This window comes from Rhincodon typus, chromosome 8 (genome assembly GCF_021869965.1).
Source record: "Rhincodon typus isolate 14 chromosome 8, sRhiTyp1.1, whole genome shotgun sequence".
NCBI lineage: Eukaryota > Metazoa > Chordata > Chondrichthyes > Orectolobiformes > Rhincodontidae > Rhincodon > Rhincodon typus.
The window spans coordinates 24,412,773-24,429,734 of NC_063339.1; the positions used below are offsets into that span (position 1 = coordinate 24,412,773).

General features: G+C 40.2%; 1 protein-coding gene and 1 long non-coding RNA gene across 2 annotated transcripts in view; one reads left to right on the top strand and one right to left on the bottom strand.

Annotated features, from left to right (window-relative positions):
- The window catches only part of LOC125483665, a 117,833-nt gene that overhangs the window by 17,753 nt on the left and 83,118 nt on the right, over window positions 1-16,962 (top strand). The gene's annotated exons all lie outside the window — the stretch shown is intronic.
- Window positions 195-16,962, bottom strand: part of rin3 (Ras and Rab interactor 3) — a 99,995-nt gene continuing 83,227 nt past the window's right edge. Inside the window, exons 8-10 of the mRNA XM_020532253.2 lie at window positions 12,376-12,507; window positions 9,832-9,995; window positions 195-2,527 (exon numbers count right to left, since the gene is read on the bottom strand). Of these exons, the coding sequence (XP_020387842.2) occupies window positions 2,216-2,527; window positions 9,832-9,995; window positions 12,376-12,507 (608 nt within the window). The 3' untranslated portion in view covers window positions 195-2,215. The remainder of the gene's footprint in view (window positions 2,528-9,831; window positions 9,996-12,375; window positions 12,508-16,962) is intronic.

Genomic DNA, 16,962 nt, shown 5'->3' on the forward strand with positions numbered 1-16,962 from the left:
CCCCAACGTGTATCTACCCACTCCCCCATCGTGTATACACCCATTCCCCCATCACATACACACCCCATCCCCCAACGTGTATCTACCCGCTCCCCCATCGTGTATGCAGCCACTCCCCCATCTTGTCAGTGTACACCCACTCCCCCATTGTGTATACACCCACTCCCCCACCATCTATACACTAACTCCCCCACTGTGTACAGTGCACACCCACTCCCCCGTCATGTATAAACCCACTCCATCATGCACAGTATGCACTTACTCCCCCATTGTGTTTACAACCATTCCCCCATCATGCACAGTATACACCCATTCCCCATTGTGTATACACCCACTGCCCCACTGTGTACAGTACATACCCACACCCCATCATGTATATACTGACTCCCCCACTGTTTACAGTATGCACCCACTCCACCATCATGTGAAGTATACAACCATTTTCCCATCTCTTTCAGTGCATATCCCACTCTCACTGCATGTGCAATGCATTATCCCGTCTTGTGAAATGCACAAACTTAGGTTTGAGACAAATATTGATGGTCAAGTGTCACATATTTCTTTTACATTTTCATAAATGATAGGGGTTGATTTTAATTGTTCAAGTGGACATAAACTGTGCAGCAACAACCTCAACTGGGGTCTGACAACTTAGCTCCCCCAATATTTTAGCCAGCACCATTCTAAAGGGGATCTCCTGTGGATGGTCGGATTGCTGCCTGTTTCATGTGTTAACCCCCCTTTACAATGCACCTTGTGATGTTTGTTGACTCTGGAACAGCTGAATAGCTGACATCGTGAAAAGGTTATCCATAGCCTATGCCACTCATTCCAATAATTTGTTTGCTTTAAACAGACAGCAATAAACATATCAGAGAGTTCTGAGGAAGGGTCACTGGACCCGAAACGTTAACTCTGTTTTTTCCTTCACAGATGCTGCCAGACCTGTTGAGCTTCTCCAGCAACTTTGTTTTTGTTCCTGATTTACAGCATCCACAATTCTTTTGGCTTTTATATCAGAGAGTTGTTTGATAATACTTTACTTTCAGCAAAAGATGCTTCCTAATAGTTACAATCCAATGCAATCGAGTGAAATTCATAATTTTGCTAAGTGTGCATGGCCACCTTGCATTAGATTTTAAAAGTGAAGGTTTGGTCATTGCTTGTTCATTAACATGTGAAATACCACAATAGAACAGGGTTGACAAAAAGTAGTCACATGTAACTGTACAACAATGGCCATCTCTGCCTGATTGGGCATATCTGCCATCTTCATCCAATATTTAGTTAAACCCAGATTTGACAAAACCAATTCTCTCCTGACTAACCTACCATCTTCCATGTTTCAAAAACCATAACTCATTCAAATCTACGTTCCCATACCTTAATCTGTTCACTCATCAGCTATGTGCACGCAAATCCACCAATGCCTCGATTTTTATTTCTAATCCTCTGATTCAAATACATTTATGGCCTTGGCCCTCTTGTTTCTCACCAAGCTATGAATACTTTGTGAATCACATTGCTAGCAGCAGGCCACAAGGTAGTTTCTTATCTGACATGTTAGCATCACTGCTCACCTAGACACATTACCACTCAAACAAACAGATTTATCTCCAGGGATCAGATGATCATTCACTGCCTGATGATCACACAGCCAATCCCTGTTGCACTAACAAAGACAGGACTGGGACTGCATATCCATAAAGACCACAGACTGGCACTTTAGTCGTGCTGTCATTTTCTGTGATTGGACCAAAATCTTTGAGGCAACCATAAAATTAGTTTCAAACATGTATTTCTCACACCATTTCTTTAAGTTTTAGTACACTCAAGTCTACCTTTGACAGACTGTCAAATGCTCCCCTCATTGAGTTTCCATTTACAATAATAGAGACAGGAAACAAGGGAAGTAGTGCCCCAAAGACAAATATAATCATAGAAAACGTATAAATAGTATTGTTTTAAAAACATTCAAAAATATCGAGGAGAAAAACCAGAAATACTTAATAATTCCTAAACTAACAAGAAAAATAAGTTGAAGCCTTGATAAAGGGTTAGATCACCTCTTCAGCTGCTCACTGGGCTGCTGTGAATTTCCAGGATTTCCGGCTTTCATGTTAGTCTCCAAACATTTTCATGCAAAATACTGCATCCTTTTCCTCTCTTAATTCTCAGAAAAATAACGCAGCTCTATCATTTCATTATAAGAAAGTCAAAAGGTCGGGAGGTTCTTTATTGGTGGGTTTGTTGCTTGCTCCGACAGGTCGATCTGCTTATATACAAAATAATAGTCCTTTTGTGGCTGGCTCTTGTGAAGGATGTTCTTGAGGCAGTGAGGCATCGCGTCAGCAGCAAGCTTCAGGCTCCTCTGCTCCACGACAAGATGCAAGCAGTAGTCCTCAGTCTCTGAGATGCCAAACTTTTCGGCACACTGACTGGACAGCTTCTCTGCGGTTGTCTCTGAGCTTATGGCAAACGTTTTGACATTAGATCCAAGCTCTAAAAAGTGTATACTCAGGAAATCCTACAAAAAGACAAAAAGGATTATATATAAAAATCACTGGAAACAAATTAAGGCATAATTGGAGCAAGCTGTTGCAGTTCTGGCCAGCAGAGGGAGCCCTAAACTGTAACTAGAATAGCATCTCATAATAAGGGCTCTCATGGTGCGGTGGTAGTATCCCTACCTCTGAGCTTGGGGACCTAGGTTCAAGTCCCACTTGCACCTGAGGTGTGTAATAATGTCTCTGGTTAGAAATATCAACATCTTATAGAAATTTGTCTGTCTTGAAGTGATCATTCATTCATTTTCAAACAAAAACTACTCTTGACAGGGACAAGTGATAAGCTCTAGAAAACAAGGAGGAGCTGGAGTCCAGAGGAATCTTCTTATTTCAAATCATGATGGGAGAGACTGATACCAGTTTTACTGCCCCAAGTGTTGGCCTGACTCACACCCTACTGAATTAACACAGGGCAAACTCTCCATGTGGTGACCTTGTGAACAACAGGTCCACACTACAGCATCTATTATTCCTCACAGTCAAATGGATTTTTCGATGGACAGAAGTATGAAGGAACACATATGAGGAAGATAGCTTTGTCATCTTGCAAAGCTGCAATATAAAATGTAATTCTTGCCCCGTGCACAGACAGCCTTTCAACAAAGGTTGAAAAGCTTACGTGGAAATGAATAGGTCCAAGACTCTGCCAAGAAGGCGATGCCTTTCATACATAAATGATTACAGCTGTTACACTTCAGGACCTCAGGGGAATCTTGACATGGAGCAGCTGCAATAGAGTTGTCTAGAAAGTTGAAACTTCTGATGTCCTGATCTAAACTATGTAAGGTCTTCTGCAACTATCTCTGAGCTCAGTGTCGGAGACTTGGGTTAGCGATGTGACCCTTACTCTGCAGTTCTTACATTGCTTGATCCCTGGCGTGCCTCAGTGATTACTGGCGTCACTCAAATGTACGCACATATGAACAAGGAGCAAGAGTGGGCCATTCAGCCCTTTAAGCCTGCTCTGCCATTTAATAAGATTCGGCAAATCTAATTTTAATTTTGACTCTACATTCCTTCATACCCCGAAAATCTGTCCTCCATCAGTAATTGAGAATCTATCTCCCTCTAACTTATGAAATTTAAAGATTTTGCATCCACTGCCTTTTCAGGAAGAGAATTACAAAGACTCACAACCCTCTGAGAGAATATTTTTCCTCATCTCTGTCTTAAATTGGTGACCCCTTATTTTTAAACATAAGAACACAAGAATTAGAAACAGGGGGGCCTTTCAGCCCTTCAAGCCGTCTGCTGCTTCATTTCATATGATGATGGCTGATCTTATCTCAGCATCAGCCCCACTCTCCTGCCTGCTCTCCTTCATCCCATTACTAATTAAAAATCTGTCAATCTCCTGTTCGTATTTACTCAAATTCCCAGCATCCATCACACCCAGGGGTAATGAATTACACAGATTTATGACCTTTTGAGAGAATTAATTTCTCCTAATCTCGTGTCTTAAATCTGTTATCACTTATCCCTAAAACCATGATCTCTCGTTCTAGATTGCCCCATATGAGTAAACATCCTTTGTATATCAACTTTGTCAATTCCCCTTAGCATCTTATATTCCTCAATTAGATCTCCTTTCATTCTTCTAAACTCCAGTGGGTATAGGCCTAAACTGCTCAATTTCTCTTCATATAAGATAGACCCCTTATTACTAGAATCTCTGAAAATCTACTTCCAGGTTCTCTAATGAGAGGAAACATCCTTTACACATCTAATTGCATGTAATTGCCTCAGGATCTCATATGTTTCAGTTAAGTCACGTCTATCTCTTCTACGCTGCAAAAGATACAGATCTTGCCTTTCTTCATAATATAATCTGCCAGGTATTAGACTGGTAAAACTTCTCTGAACTGCTTCCAAAGCATTAACAAGACAGGTTAGATGGACTGGGGTTGTTTTTCTGGAACAGATGGGACTGAGGTGGAGGTTGAGGACGATTGAAATGCATAAATTTATGAGGGGCATAGAAAGGTTAGACAGGAAGGCACCTCTCCGCTTGGTGAAGGGATCAATTACTGGAGAGCGTAGATTTTCTGTATGAGGCAGGAGGGGACATGAGAAAAATGGTTTTTGTTTCACCCAGAGGGTGGGGAGAGTTTGGAACTCATTGCTTGTCAGTGCAGAAACCCTCACCGAGCCCCACCCCGACCTGATCACTTAATACCCCGAACCCTCTCAAGCTGATGGCCTACCACTCAGAGGCCCCAGCCAACAATCCAACACCCGCCCCCCCGTAATCCCCAATGCGACTAACCCACATCCCTTTACTTAACATCCACCACTGAGAACCTTCCAAACAACAGCCCGCTGCAAACTCCTGACATGACTGCTCACCCTTGGCCACTCCAACACAACTGGCAATGCCCCTCTGACAGCTTTGAGCTCTTCCCTGAATGCTGGAGCTGATGTGGTAAATAAAAGGGGTATGCCCTCTGTGCTGTTCCTGTTCACTGTCCTTGCCCATTGAATGGCTGCACAAAAACGTCGATGCTGTAGCCGAGACTGGAAAACCCAGCTGGATGCAAACAGAGTCTTGACAGTTTGAGGCCCTGAATTGCTGCTGATCAGGAGATTAGGAGCAGCCTGACCCTAAATTAATCTCAAATTAAAATTGTAACATTCTGCAGTTACAGTCAATTGAATCTAACACAAATCCAACACTGGAGTCAAGGCCCAGTGATGACTGGAGCCTGGGCGCCAGCATGGACTGGGTTTGCAAAAATGTTGTTCAATTTTCTATTTTCTAATTTATTCCTATGATCTCTAACAATAGACTTTATATTTCTTTATTTTTCTACTTTTTTCCCCTAAAAATTTGTACTGAAGAATCTGTACCTAGGTACCTTGTACCTAAGATGGCGTCATAAGTGGTGACTCGTAAACTTTTCACTGTATTCATGTCAGTACGTGTGACAATAAAGCTAATTAAATTAAATTCAATTCAAATACTCAAATTTTCCACATTGAGACTTCAGTTGTTTCTTCAACAAATCTACTGTTCATTATTTATAATAAGCAGGAAGTGACATGTATGTACATCCCTTCTTTCAAATAAGTGAAATGCTGGAGGCAACTGTTTGTATATTGTTTTGAGGCAGACCTAGCCACAAATCACTGTGTGTCACACTAAAGTCTTTTTCCTCTGCATTAGAAATCTTTCCATTTAAAGGTCATCTGTGGATGATTTAACTGCTGCACCTAACGTTAACATTTTTTTCAATGCTCACACAGCACAGATTGGATTCGGCTATTGTCCCTGCCAACATATTCTAGTTGTTTCTCAATTTGGACATTTGCCAACTATCAAAGGACTCCTAAGTGAAGGAGAAATGAGACAATAAATTAGCAGTAAACACATCTAACCCTGAAATGGGCTGGACTGAAAACAAAGGGAAAGCTTCCTGCCAAGGTCAGGACTGTTTCTGAAGGCTATCATTAAGATCACTTAAACAGGGGATTTCCTGTGTGGATCTTAAAGATCAATGGGTCAATCTAGTACACTGCTTATTTCTCAAATTTGTCTCTGCTAATTACTAGTAATTTAGAGTTCCTTCATTTAGTCAAACCACTGTCCTTCAGTTACTCATAAAAGCTGTCAAGTTTGTGACTGGACAAGATGGACGATTGCTTGGTTAAAATGAGGTAGGTCACTGAGAGGTTTCTGTGAAGGCTAAAAGAACAGGCTGCGTTGTCCATATTTTATAATCCCATGACTTTATACTTGACATCTTAGTATTCCGTTACAACATCCATAAAATGTGCAGGATTACTTGGACAGAGAATAGCATTTCCCATGGAGAAGTTAATGGTATCCTATCCGATTAAAACCATATAATCTCCTTACTTAGGTTTTGAACTGAGTTAATATTCAATTTAAATGCCTGCATCCTAAAATACTAATGCAGTTAATTTTCAAAAATAGCTTTATTTCTCACAGACAAACTTTAAAATTCTGTTGAAAAGTACATGCTATACATTATGTTGTGAATTATGTGGTTATCCTCTGTTTCACAAGATATGACACACATGCGGCCCACAGGAAACCTCTTTGATATAATTGGCTGGTTTGATTTTTCTGCTTCAAAAATTGAGTTCAGCCTTTTAAGAGTGTTTAGCCTGAGCTCACAACTGGATTTGGAGGCTATGCTCTGTCTTGTGATTAAACTGAATTCTGCCAAAATTTCCAGCAGCGTTTCATTACTGTGCACGGGGTCATAACTTACAGATTACTTGAGGCAGATACATTGTTCAGATTTAACTTTATGAGGCCTGGATCTGATGGAGAGTTTTTCCTACTTTCAGGAATGTTCAGTGCCCCAGCGCAGAGGAAATGGGGAGGAGAACCATTGTGTCAGTTGACAGCATTCAGTACACTGCCCTTGGATGTGTAAACTTCCCCATGTGGGTGAAAGGGGACTACAGGTGCCAAAGTAGCTCACTTAGTCATCAGGGAGTGCATCACTCTTTAATAAAGCCATAGCTGATCTGATCTTAATCTCAACTCCATATTCCCAGTAATTTTTCACACTTTTGTTTATTAAGAATCTGTCTACCTCCGCCTTAAAAATATTCAAGAATTTTGCCTCCACCGCCTCTTTAAGAAGAGTTCCAAAGAACCCTCTGAGAGAAATAAAACTTCCTTATCTCTGTTTCTAATGGGCAACTCCTAATTTTTATACAACGACTCCTAGTTCTATATTCTCCCATCAGGGGAAACAGTGTTTCCACACATACCCTGTCAAGTCTCCTCATCATCTTGGACTTTTCAATCCAGTCACCCCTACTCTTCTAAGCTCCAGCAGATGTAAACATAGCCAGTCCAGCCTTTCCTTAATAGATACAAATGCCAGACAATGACTATCTCCAAAGAGACAATCTAACCACTGCCCTTTGACATTCAATGGTGTTACCATCACTGAGTCCTCCATGATCAACATCCCTTGGGTTACCATTGACCAGAAACTCAACTGGATTCACCACGTAAACACAGTGGCTTCAACAGCAGGTCAGATACTAGGGATACTATGGCCAATAACTCACCTCCTGACTCCCCAAAGTTTTCCATCATCTACAATGCCCAAGTCAAGGGAATATTCCCCACTTGCCTGGATGGGTGCAGCTCCAACAACACTCAAGAAGCTTGACATCATCCAGGACAAAGCACCTGCTTAATTGGCACTACATCCACAAACATCCATTCCCTCCTCAACCAATGCTCAGAAATAGCAGTGTGTACTATCTACAAGATGCAGAAATTCATCAAGAATCCTTAGACAGCACCTTCCAAACCCACAACTAGTTCCATCTAGAAGGACAAGAGTAGCAGATACATGCGAACACCGCCACCTGCAAGTTCCCCTCCAAGCTACTCATCACCCTGACTTGGATATATGTTGCCATTCCTTCACTATCACTGGGTCAAAATCCTGGAATTCCCTCCCTAAAGACATTGTGGGTCAATCCACAGCAGGTGGACTGCAGCATTTCAAGAAAACAGCTCACCACCACCTTGTCATGGACAGCGAGGGACGGGCAATAAATGCTAGCCAGGCAGAGATGCCCACGTACCATGAATGACTGAAAAGAAACACCTATTCCAAGTCTAGTAAACATTCTCTAAACTGCCTCAATGTGTTTATACATTCTTTCTTAAGAAGGGAGACTGATACTGTGCACTGTACGGCAGATGTGGTTTCAACAATGTCCTATATAACTGAAACATTATACCCCGATATTTACAATTCAATTTCTTCCTATAAAAAATATTTCTATTTCATTTGTGAATTACTTGCTGTGACTGCATACTAACCCCTTATGATACATGCATGAGGATACGCAGATTGCTTGGCATCTCAGAGCGCTGCAATCTTCATTTAGATAAAATATGCTAAGTTCTAAATGGTGTTGATTTTTTTGGACAGATTTCTGCCCTGAGGCCATATCTTACCATTATATTATTAAACATGTCTCATTAACTACCCACCCTGCCCCAAGGCATCTATCACATACTACTCTGGCTCTATCTTATAACCTACTGTTCCCAGAGCAACTCACCACACAGCAGATATTTGCTGAAAGACTGGCATCTCTTGCACCCGATGCTCAATATGCTGTGTACCTGGACTAGCACTGGCATTCCAAAACTACCCTTGCTCAGTCAAGGATGTTTATGGAAGATGCAGCAAAGGGGAAGATGGCACTGTGACAAGGACCTGAGGTCATAGTCAAGGGGGTGGTGCAAAGTGGGATGTTGTCATCTTCCCATGGGACCAGCAAAGGAGCATCAGACCCTGGCAGCCTTGTCCAAGGTTAGTGCCAACCAGAAGGTCAATAGTCTTCTCTGCTCTGCCAAGTTAAGTACCACACTCTTCTCTCTGCTACTGCACCCAGCTGCCAACAAGACTCATGCTCTTCCAAACTCTCTGTCATCTGCAACATCATATCTTACTGGTTCTCACCCACCCCTTGCATGGCCTCTGTGCCTGCTTAACGACCTCACCATCTTCCCATGACTTGCACCTGTAGTTACAGCTGTGTTACCCACCCTCATCTCACTCAATTCCTTCCTTTCTCTCACTGCTGTAGAAGACAGCCAGTAACAGGACAGAGTGAGTCAGCAAGGGCAGAGGGGTGCCTGAATCAGGCTCCTACCCCATGTGAGGAGAGAATCCTGCCCCTCACATGGGTAGTCTGGGGCCGCTCCTGTGGGGATACTGAAACGTTCGTGACCTGTCAACCAGGTACCACTTCTCGTCTCTCATTAACACTGCTGTCACTTTCATTCATTGCACACCCCTTCTAACCACTGGTTGTGATGGCTTTTCTCTCCTTTTCCTTTGGTACCACCTGCACTTCCAATACCCCTGCTAAAAATGATCTGCCATCTAAGAAATGCATTAAAGCACTGGTGGATTAAATTGTCCTTGGGGAAGTGTTGACAAGGTGGATTAAGCTCTACCACCAGCGGTGATAGGATAATAAGGACGTTGGTTAGCCAGGTTGGTTGGTTTGTGATGCAGAATGATGCCAACAGCACAGATTCATTTCCTGTACCTTCCTGACCTTGCTGAGGTGTGGTCAACCTCAGGTGAAACTCACCACCTGTCAAATCTCTCCAATGAGAGCGCAGTCCTCTGGGACAATGGCAAATTTACTTAGAGGATAATAACATACTCGGCACATATCACAATCTTCGATATATTTGTGATTCTTTTTACTTATAGATTTACTGGGCTTCTGTTGTAACACTCACCTGCATGGATGACCTAGATGTTTGTTTCATGTTCAGGGTTCGTCTTCTGTGCCATTGGTGGATTGAGTCCTGGACCTCATGACTAAGTTGGCGAGTGACAGTGTGTTTGTCATAGTGTTTGATATGTTCTAGGGCACCATAGGTTGTTGTTAAGTAATAATATCCTGAAACAGAGCAAAGTCCATTAACTCACAACAATACTTGGTTATATCAAAACTTGATTTATTGCTATATAAAATAATTGTATTAATTTTCATTTCTGTTATTTAACATTTGCGTTACTGAGCATTTGTGTTAATTACATTTAAAGCATAGCGCTGCGGAAACTATCCATCATTTTAAATCAATAGTACCCCATGTCCATTAATTTCATTACTGCCACTTAGCTGAATGAACTCTTTTACCCTATTTACTTAACTAAGTTATATATATATATATCTATGTCTACAGTTATCTGTCTTAACCTTCGAAGGAATACCGAACATTATCCTTTGAATCATATTGAAGTTCCATGTTATGTCCAGCAAATAAACAATTACTGAATCTTTCTTTCTTCAACCACGATGATTCCATCTCACTTCTAGCCGAAGCTCTGCATCCTTGTTTTTTTTTGCTGTCACTCAGGCTGAACCAGCCACTGCATGACTTCAGTGGATTCTTCAACCTAAAGGTAAAAGCTGAAACCCCGCTAACTGCCTCTAAAATCATTTACTCCATCTCAGGAGTTTGCTCAGGTTTCTTGTCCACCTTCATGTTTTATCCCTTTTCTATAGGTCTTGCTCAAATAGTAGGGCTCTTTTCCTTGATGTTCCCAATCCCCATTTGAGGATTAAACTCCAGTGTAGTATTGCGGGAGTGTTACACTGCTGAAGGTGCATTCTTTTGGATGAGATGTTAAACCAAGGTCCCTTCTTGCTTGCTTGGATGTGACGGAATCCATGGCATAATTTTGAAGAGGTGTGGGTAACTTATCTCCTGTGCCCTGATCATTAATAGATCATTGTTTGTGGGAATATGCTGTGCACAAATTGAATTACAACAGTAACCGCACTTCAAAAGTACTTCATTGGAAGTATTTTAAGACATCTGGCTGTGGCAAAAAGTATTATACGAATGCAAATCTTCCTTTTGGTTTTTGTTGTTCTCTCCTATCCTTTTTAACTCTGCAACTATCTGGCGCTAGGACTGTAGTTTTATGAATCTGTAAAATGGTGGAGAACATATAACATCTGTCAACTTTAAGGGTGGCTAACCGCATAAAAACAGCTGAATTTGCCAAATAGATAGAGCAGAGCAGTATGATTTTTCAATTAGAAATGAAAACATTGTTGTTTCTTGTTTAATTTGGCAAAAACATTTATTAACTGCTATAACTGATTGCATGTTATAAATGTTGACATTTAACATGATGTTGCAATTGAAAATTTTAAGTTTTCCACCCACATAACTCTCACTCCCAACACCAATAAGTTTAAAGTTGCTTTTTTTCTTTATTTGTTCATGGGATATGAGTCAGCATTCATTGCCTAAACCTAATTGCCCTTGAACTGAGTGGCTTGCTAGGTCATTTCAAAGGGCCCAGTTGGTATCATCTGTCACGATGGGATTCAAACCCATGTCCCCAGAGAATTGCCCTGCGGTTCTGGATATTAGTCCAATGACATTATCAGTAGGGCACCCCTTCCCCATGTTTGTCCACTCTCATTGTTGATGGCAAAAAATGAAAATAAAGACCAGACTTAATACTATGAAAAGAAAACAAATATTTCTGCACTTCTAAATGGTGAAATCTGCAAGAATAGTGAATTGTGAAGAGAATCAGGATAGACATCAAGAAGGTATAGACAGGTTGGTTGAATGGGTAGATGAAATTTAATGAATAGAAGTGAGAAGTGATTAACTTTGGGCGGAAGCATGAGGACAGAAAACATCAAACAAACAGTAAAGTATCTAAAGCAGTGGAAGGACAGAGGAACCTGGGGATATGTGTGCGGAAGTTGTTGAAAGTGACAAGGCTCCTTAGTCAGCCCCTTCTAAATCTATGACCAGACCCATTTAGAAGAACAAGTACATCAACTATATGGGAACGCCACCACCTACAAAATTCCCTCCAGGCCACAGACCATCCTGACTTGGAAATACATTGCCATTCTCGCAGTGTCACTGGGTCAAAATCCTGGAATTCCCACCCTTCCTAACACCTCATTAACTCCAACAGCTCAAGAAGGTGAATCATCATCATCATGAAATGAACAAATAGGGATGGGCAGCCCATCGTGTGTGCCCGCATCAAATGGACTTCAACAGTTCAAGAAGGCAGTTCACCACAACTTCTCCAGGGCAATTAGGGATAGGCATTAAATGCTGGCCCAGCCAGCAGAGCCCAACTGACCTGAATGAATAACAAAAAAGTATTCGTATTATGAAGTCAAATTTAAAGTAAAGAAAGAATGAAGTCAATTTATTTAACATGTGTTGCTCACTAATCCCCATCAGGGAGCATTGTTGGCACACCATATTGTACTTTAAGTGATGCAACCTTACCTTCTCCTAAGTGTAATGATGGATCCAGCAGCTCCATCATATATTCCACATCTAGAAGCAATGATGTCAGGTTAGTCCTTGCCAGCACGTACATTAACACAGGGAGGAAATCATCAGCACCATGTGGCTTTGCTAAAGCAGAAGGAGAATTGGAAAGTGAATTAGCATCTTCCATTAGTTCACAGAACTGTCAACAAATTGCTGCAGTGAAAGACCAATGTTAAAAGAAAATGCTACGTTTCGGAAGCATTCCACTGCTTCTGAATTTTTTTTATGTGCACTTGTTTGTGCGTGTAAACAGACCTTCAGGAATTATCCCAGACAAAAATCCTCAGCATGATGTCTATTACAAAACATGCTTGAATTTGATTTTCAGTTCGCAGACATTCTTTTCAAATTAGAACTGCCATTAGTGACATACTAAAAACACATTTTTTAAACAATTTCAACATGCTGACTAAAATGTAAAACTTAAAATGTATCAGTAGAGATGTAATTTCTTTTAAACAGTATCAGCATATCAACTTATATCTTATTCACAAAAGCTAGCTTTTAGGCCACATTGAGAAAACTGTTCTATTAAATTGAATATGTATTACAATATACGTAACAATATTTTTATGCCAAAATCTCATGGTAATGCTCATTAAATGTTATTGGCTTCCATTACATTCTTTCTTTCAGGTAAGAACACATTATAGGGTTTGTGATTGCAAATGGCAGTTCTTCAAAGATTGGCCAAGTCAGCATGCATTAACTCTGGGTGCACATCTCAACAAATCATGATCCTGACCTTACTCAACTTTCTTTTGTTCGATAGATCCAGGAAGGAAAAACAAATGATCAAGCAAACACAGCACAAGTTGATTTTTTTCTTGTCTCTTGTCCAAGGACCGACTTTCCATATGGTATCATGCAAAATGCAACAGCTTGTTCTATTTACACGAAGAAACTGACTGAAGCAGGCCCGCCCCCTTATTAGGGCAAAGTCGAATTGCTATTGTGGAGAGAAATTGGCAATTATTTGGAAACTTTCTGGGTCTGGGTAATGAGAAACAACAATAAATAACTACTTTTGTCTTTTGTCATGCTGGTAACAACTTGAAGACGAATGACTGCAATGCGAAAGAAACATGCTAGATATATCAGCCCAGATGTTGCTGTAGTAATGACAATGTAATTGTCAGTTTTCTCCTTCATTATGTCTCTAAAACTGACAGCAAAGTCTGGAGTCTGTACATATGTTGCTTGTATTTCTATCTTTCTCCAGAGGAGCATTTCTGAAGATCCCTCAGATTTCAATCAATTTAAAGTCACTGAGCTGATAAGAACATGCTTTTCTACACGATAATTCTCAATGTAGAAAGCATTGAAAAAGTTACATATTATTGAATAAGACTTTACACACCACACAGCACTCATAATTACTGCTGAAAAATCTCCCTTGGCCTTGAAAAACTCTTCATAATTTTGGAATGTCGAATTTCCACAGCATGATTAAAAAAGTTATCTACATACTTTAACTTGATTAAAAAAGTTGTTTTCTTCATCTTTTTTTAATTCTTTATTTCACTTTCTGCAAAATGTGAGTACAAGTGAAATAAATGAGTACTCATTTTGGACTTCTATGTGAATTTCTACAATGTGATTGATTGCCTATTCAACATGATGATATTACAATTGCTGGATGCATGGCAATCCTGTTGACTTTGCACCAGATTCAAACTGACCTTGGGAAAGGGAAGTCCAAGCTAAAAGAATGTTAGAGTTTTGTGAGCAACTTTATTCAATTAAGCAGTGAGTGCTACTCCTTTGCAATTGACTGAGTAACCCGGACCATTGGCTAGACTTTCGTGATTTTTAAAATAATAATATTTATGGAAAGTTTGATTGGCCCTGTCGGAAACTACTTGGAGCACTTCATATTTGAAAGGATCAATCAATGGTCACAGTAAGAAAACTTTGAGAACCTATGATTTTAATAATTAGTTTAATGATTTCCTTTTCCATTCTAATATTACTGACAAGGTATTATTCTAAACATAAAAATGGAAGAAAATTGCTAACAAATTTTGTTGCAAAATAGAACTTTTTTCTGCTGATTGCTTCATAAAATTATCTAGGTGTGCAATGTGGTACTTCAGAAATTAATTTCTGAAACAATTTATTCAGAATTGTGAGCTTAATTTACATCTTCCAGCAAATAATATGACAAAGCCCAGTGGAATAGTGATTGTAAATTGCAACAAAAGAGTTATGGGTCCTCTTAATTAGAATGTTGATCTAAGCATCTATCTCTGGATACATCCAGGGTTCGATCCTTGTGTCATGCCGTTCTCTGGAGTTCTGCTGAGGGAGAGTTTTAGAATTGTTTTCTTATTCTGTTTTTCATTCTTCAGGTTCATGATGTCATAATATTGATGATTGTTTCAATCCCTTTCATCTAAAATATTGAACTGCAGCTTGCTTCCTTATCAGAAGTAATTTCTTTGTTCCTTGTTACACTTGGCCTTAAGTGTCTATTTGAAGACACAGCTTTCTAGTGATTAACTCCTTAAATTCTTCCGCAGGGCAGTCACTTATCCTTGTAGCATGAGTTGTCAAGCAGGTGTCAAAACAGTTTATGGAGCCATGGCCCCTTCTTTTTCCCGACATGGCTAATTGCTTTCAATCTTTGATGTAACAGTTGTCTTTGTCACTTAACAGCTTATTTCCAGACAGAGTTATTGCTGCTTCTTTCCATATATAAAAGTGCTGGTGTTCGACTGTCAGAAGTCATACGACAACAGGTTATAGTCCAATAAATTTATTTGAAATCACAAGCTCTCGCAGCGCTGGCTCTTTGTCAGGTGAAGACTTCAGGTGCAACTTCTGACCATGTATAACAGTTTATCTTGGTTGATTCCTTCAGTCCATGAACAGTTATTAAAATTCTGAAGTCTATAATATCACACTATATTCCTGGTGCTCACGAGAAAGTTTCTGGCTTCCAGTGTATGAACTCCTGCAGCAGTTTCATCCCCTTGTGTTCTATGAATTGAATGCTGTAATCTTGCACTTACAAACATGTACTAAATAACTTGCTCCATCCAGGTTAAATCTATTTATCTCCCTTCAGGCTATGCTAAGTCACATGCAACAATTATCTAATGTGTTGCATGTGACTTACAAAATAATATAAACCAGACCAAGCTCCTTCAATTGTTTAAAAAAAGCTGATAAGATTTGTTTGCAAAGTTATTTATTTCAGACACTGAACGCCAAAGCTGGATTGTAGCAAAGAGTGGCCCTTGGCTCAGTTAGATTCCAAGTGCCTGAAAACATGAGCTTGTGTACATGCAGAATTTTAACAAGCTTATTTACAGCTTCATATTAAAACTGTGAGTTAAATACATTTTGAAAATTAGCTTGTGTAAAGTTAAGGAGCATGAGTTGGCAGGGGGTGTGGAATGATTTGTGAGATGGTTGGACTACTGCATTAAATAAACAGGTTGCTTTTGCCATTTTGGATGAACTGAGACAATCTACATTATGTGTGATTATCACATTCATTCATAGCGTGATACCCCAGGTAGGATCATATGCAGCACACACTGCATCACTTACTTTGTCCGTACTAATCAGGCACAGTTACCTAAAGCAGGCAAATAGCCTGAAGCATCTGCTAGTATGTAAGGGACAATTAGCACAGATTATACATCAAATGCTGTAGCTGTTTAGGATGGTTCTTTGCATCTCATTAATCCTCTGCACAGTATTTGTTAATGTATAATCTTTGGAATTTATTTCTGATAAGTGACTCTGGGTTTAGTTTGCATAACTTCAAACTCCTTTGACAAGTGATGCAGAGTGTTGGAAGCATTTTGCAGTTCATGAACACAGTTCCACTCCTGTATGAACAGAATTTGAGTAGAATTTGAACCTGAAATTTGAACTTTCAACTAGTGGAATGAACACTCCCAACTGAGACACTCAGACTCCAACCAATCAAAAGAAGTATCAGTGCTGTTAAGTGTCTCTCTCACAATTTTCTCGTCACAGACATGTCTGTATCCTGTACAGGAAATCAGCGGATGCAGCATCTAACAGCAATCTTTCTTTAAGGTGTTCATAGGATGTCGGCATTGCTGCCTGACCCAACATTTATTACCCATCCTAATTGCCCTGGAGAAGGTGGTAGTGAGCTGCCTTCTTGAACTGCTGCCACCAATATGGTGTAGATACCTCCATAGTTCTGTCAGGAAGCAAATTCCAGGATTTTGACCCAGCAACAGTGAAGGAATAAGTCAGGACTTTGAATGGCTTGGAAGGGAACTTGAAGGTGGTTATAGTCCCCATGCATCTGCTGTCCTTCTAGATGGTGTAAGTCATGAGTTTGGAAGGTGCTGTCAAAGAAGGATTGTTGAGTTACAGAGCATCTTGTAAATGGTTAACACTGGAGCAATTTATGTCAGTGCTGAAAGGGGGTCAAACATGAAAATGGTGGATGTGATGGTGCCAATTAAATGGGCTATTTTGCCTGGGAGGTGCATGGCTTCGTGACAGCTGTAGGTGTTGCACTCATCTTTTGGGCATCTATAAGGTCCA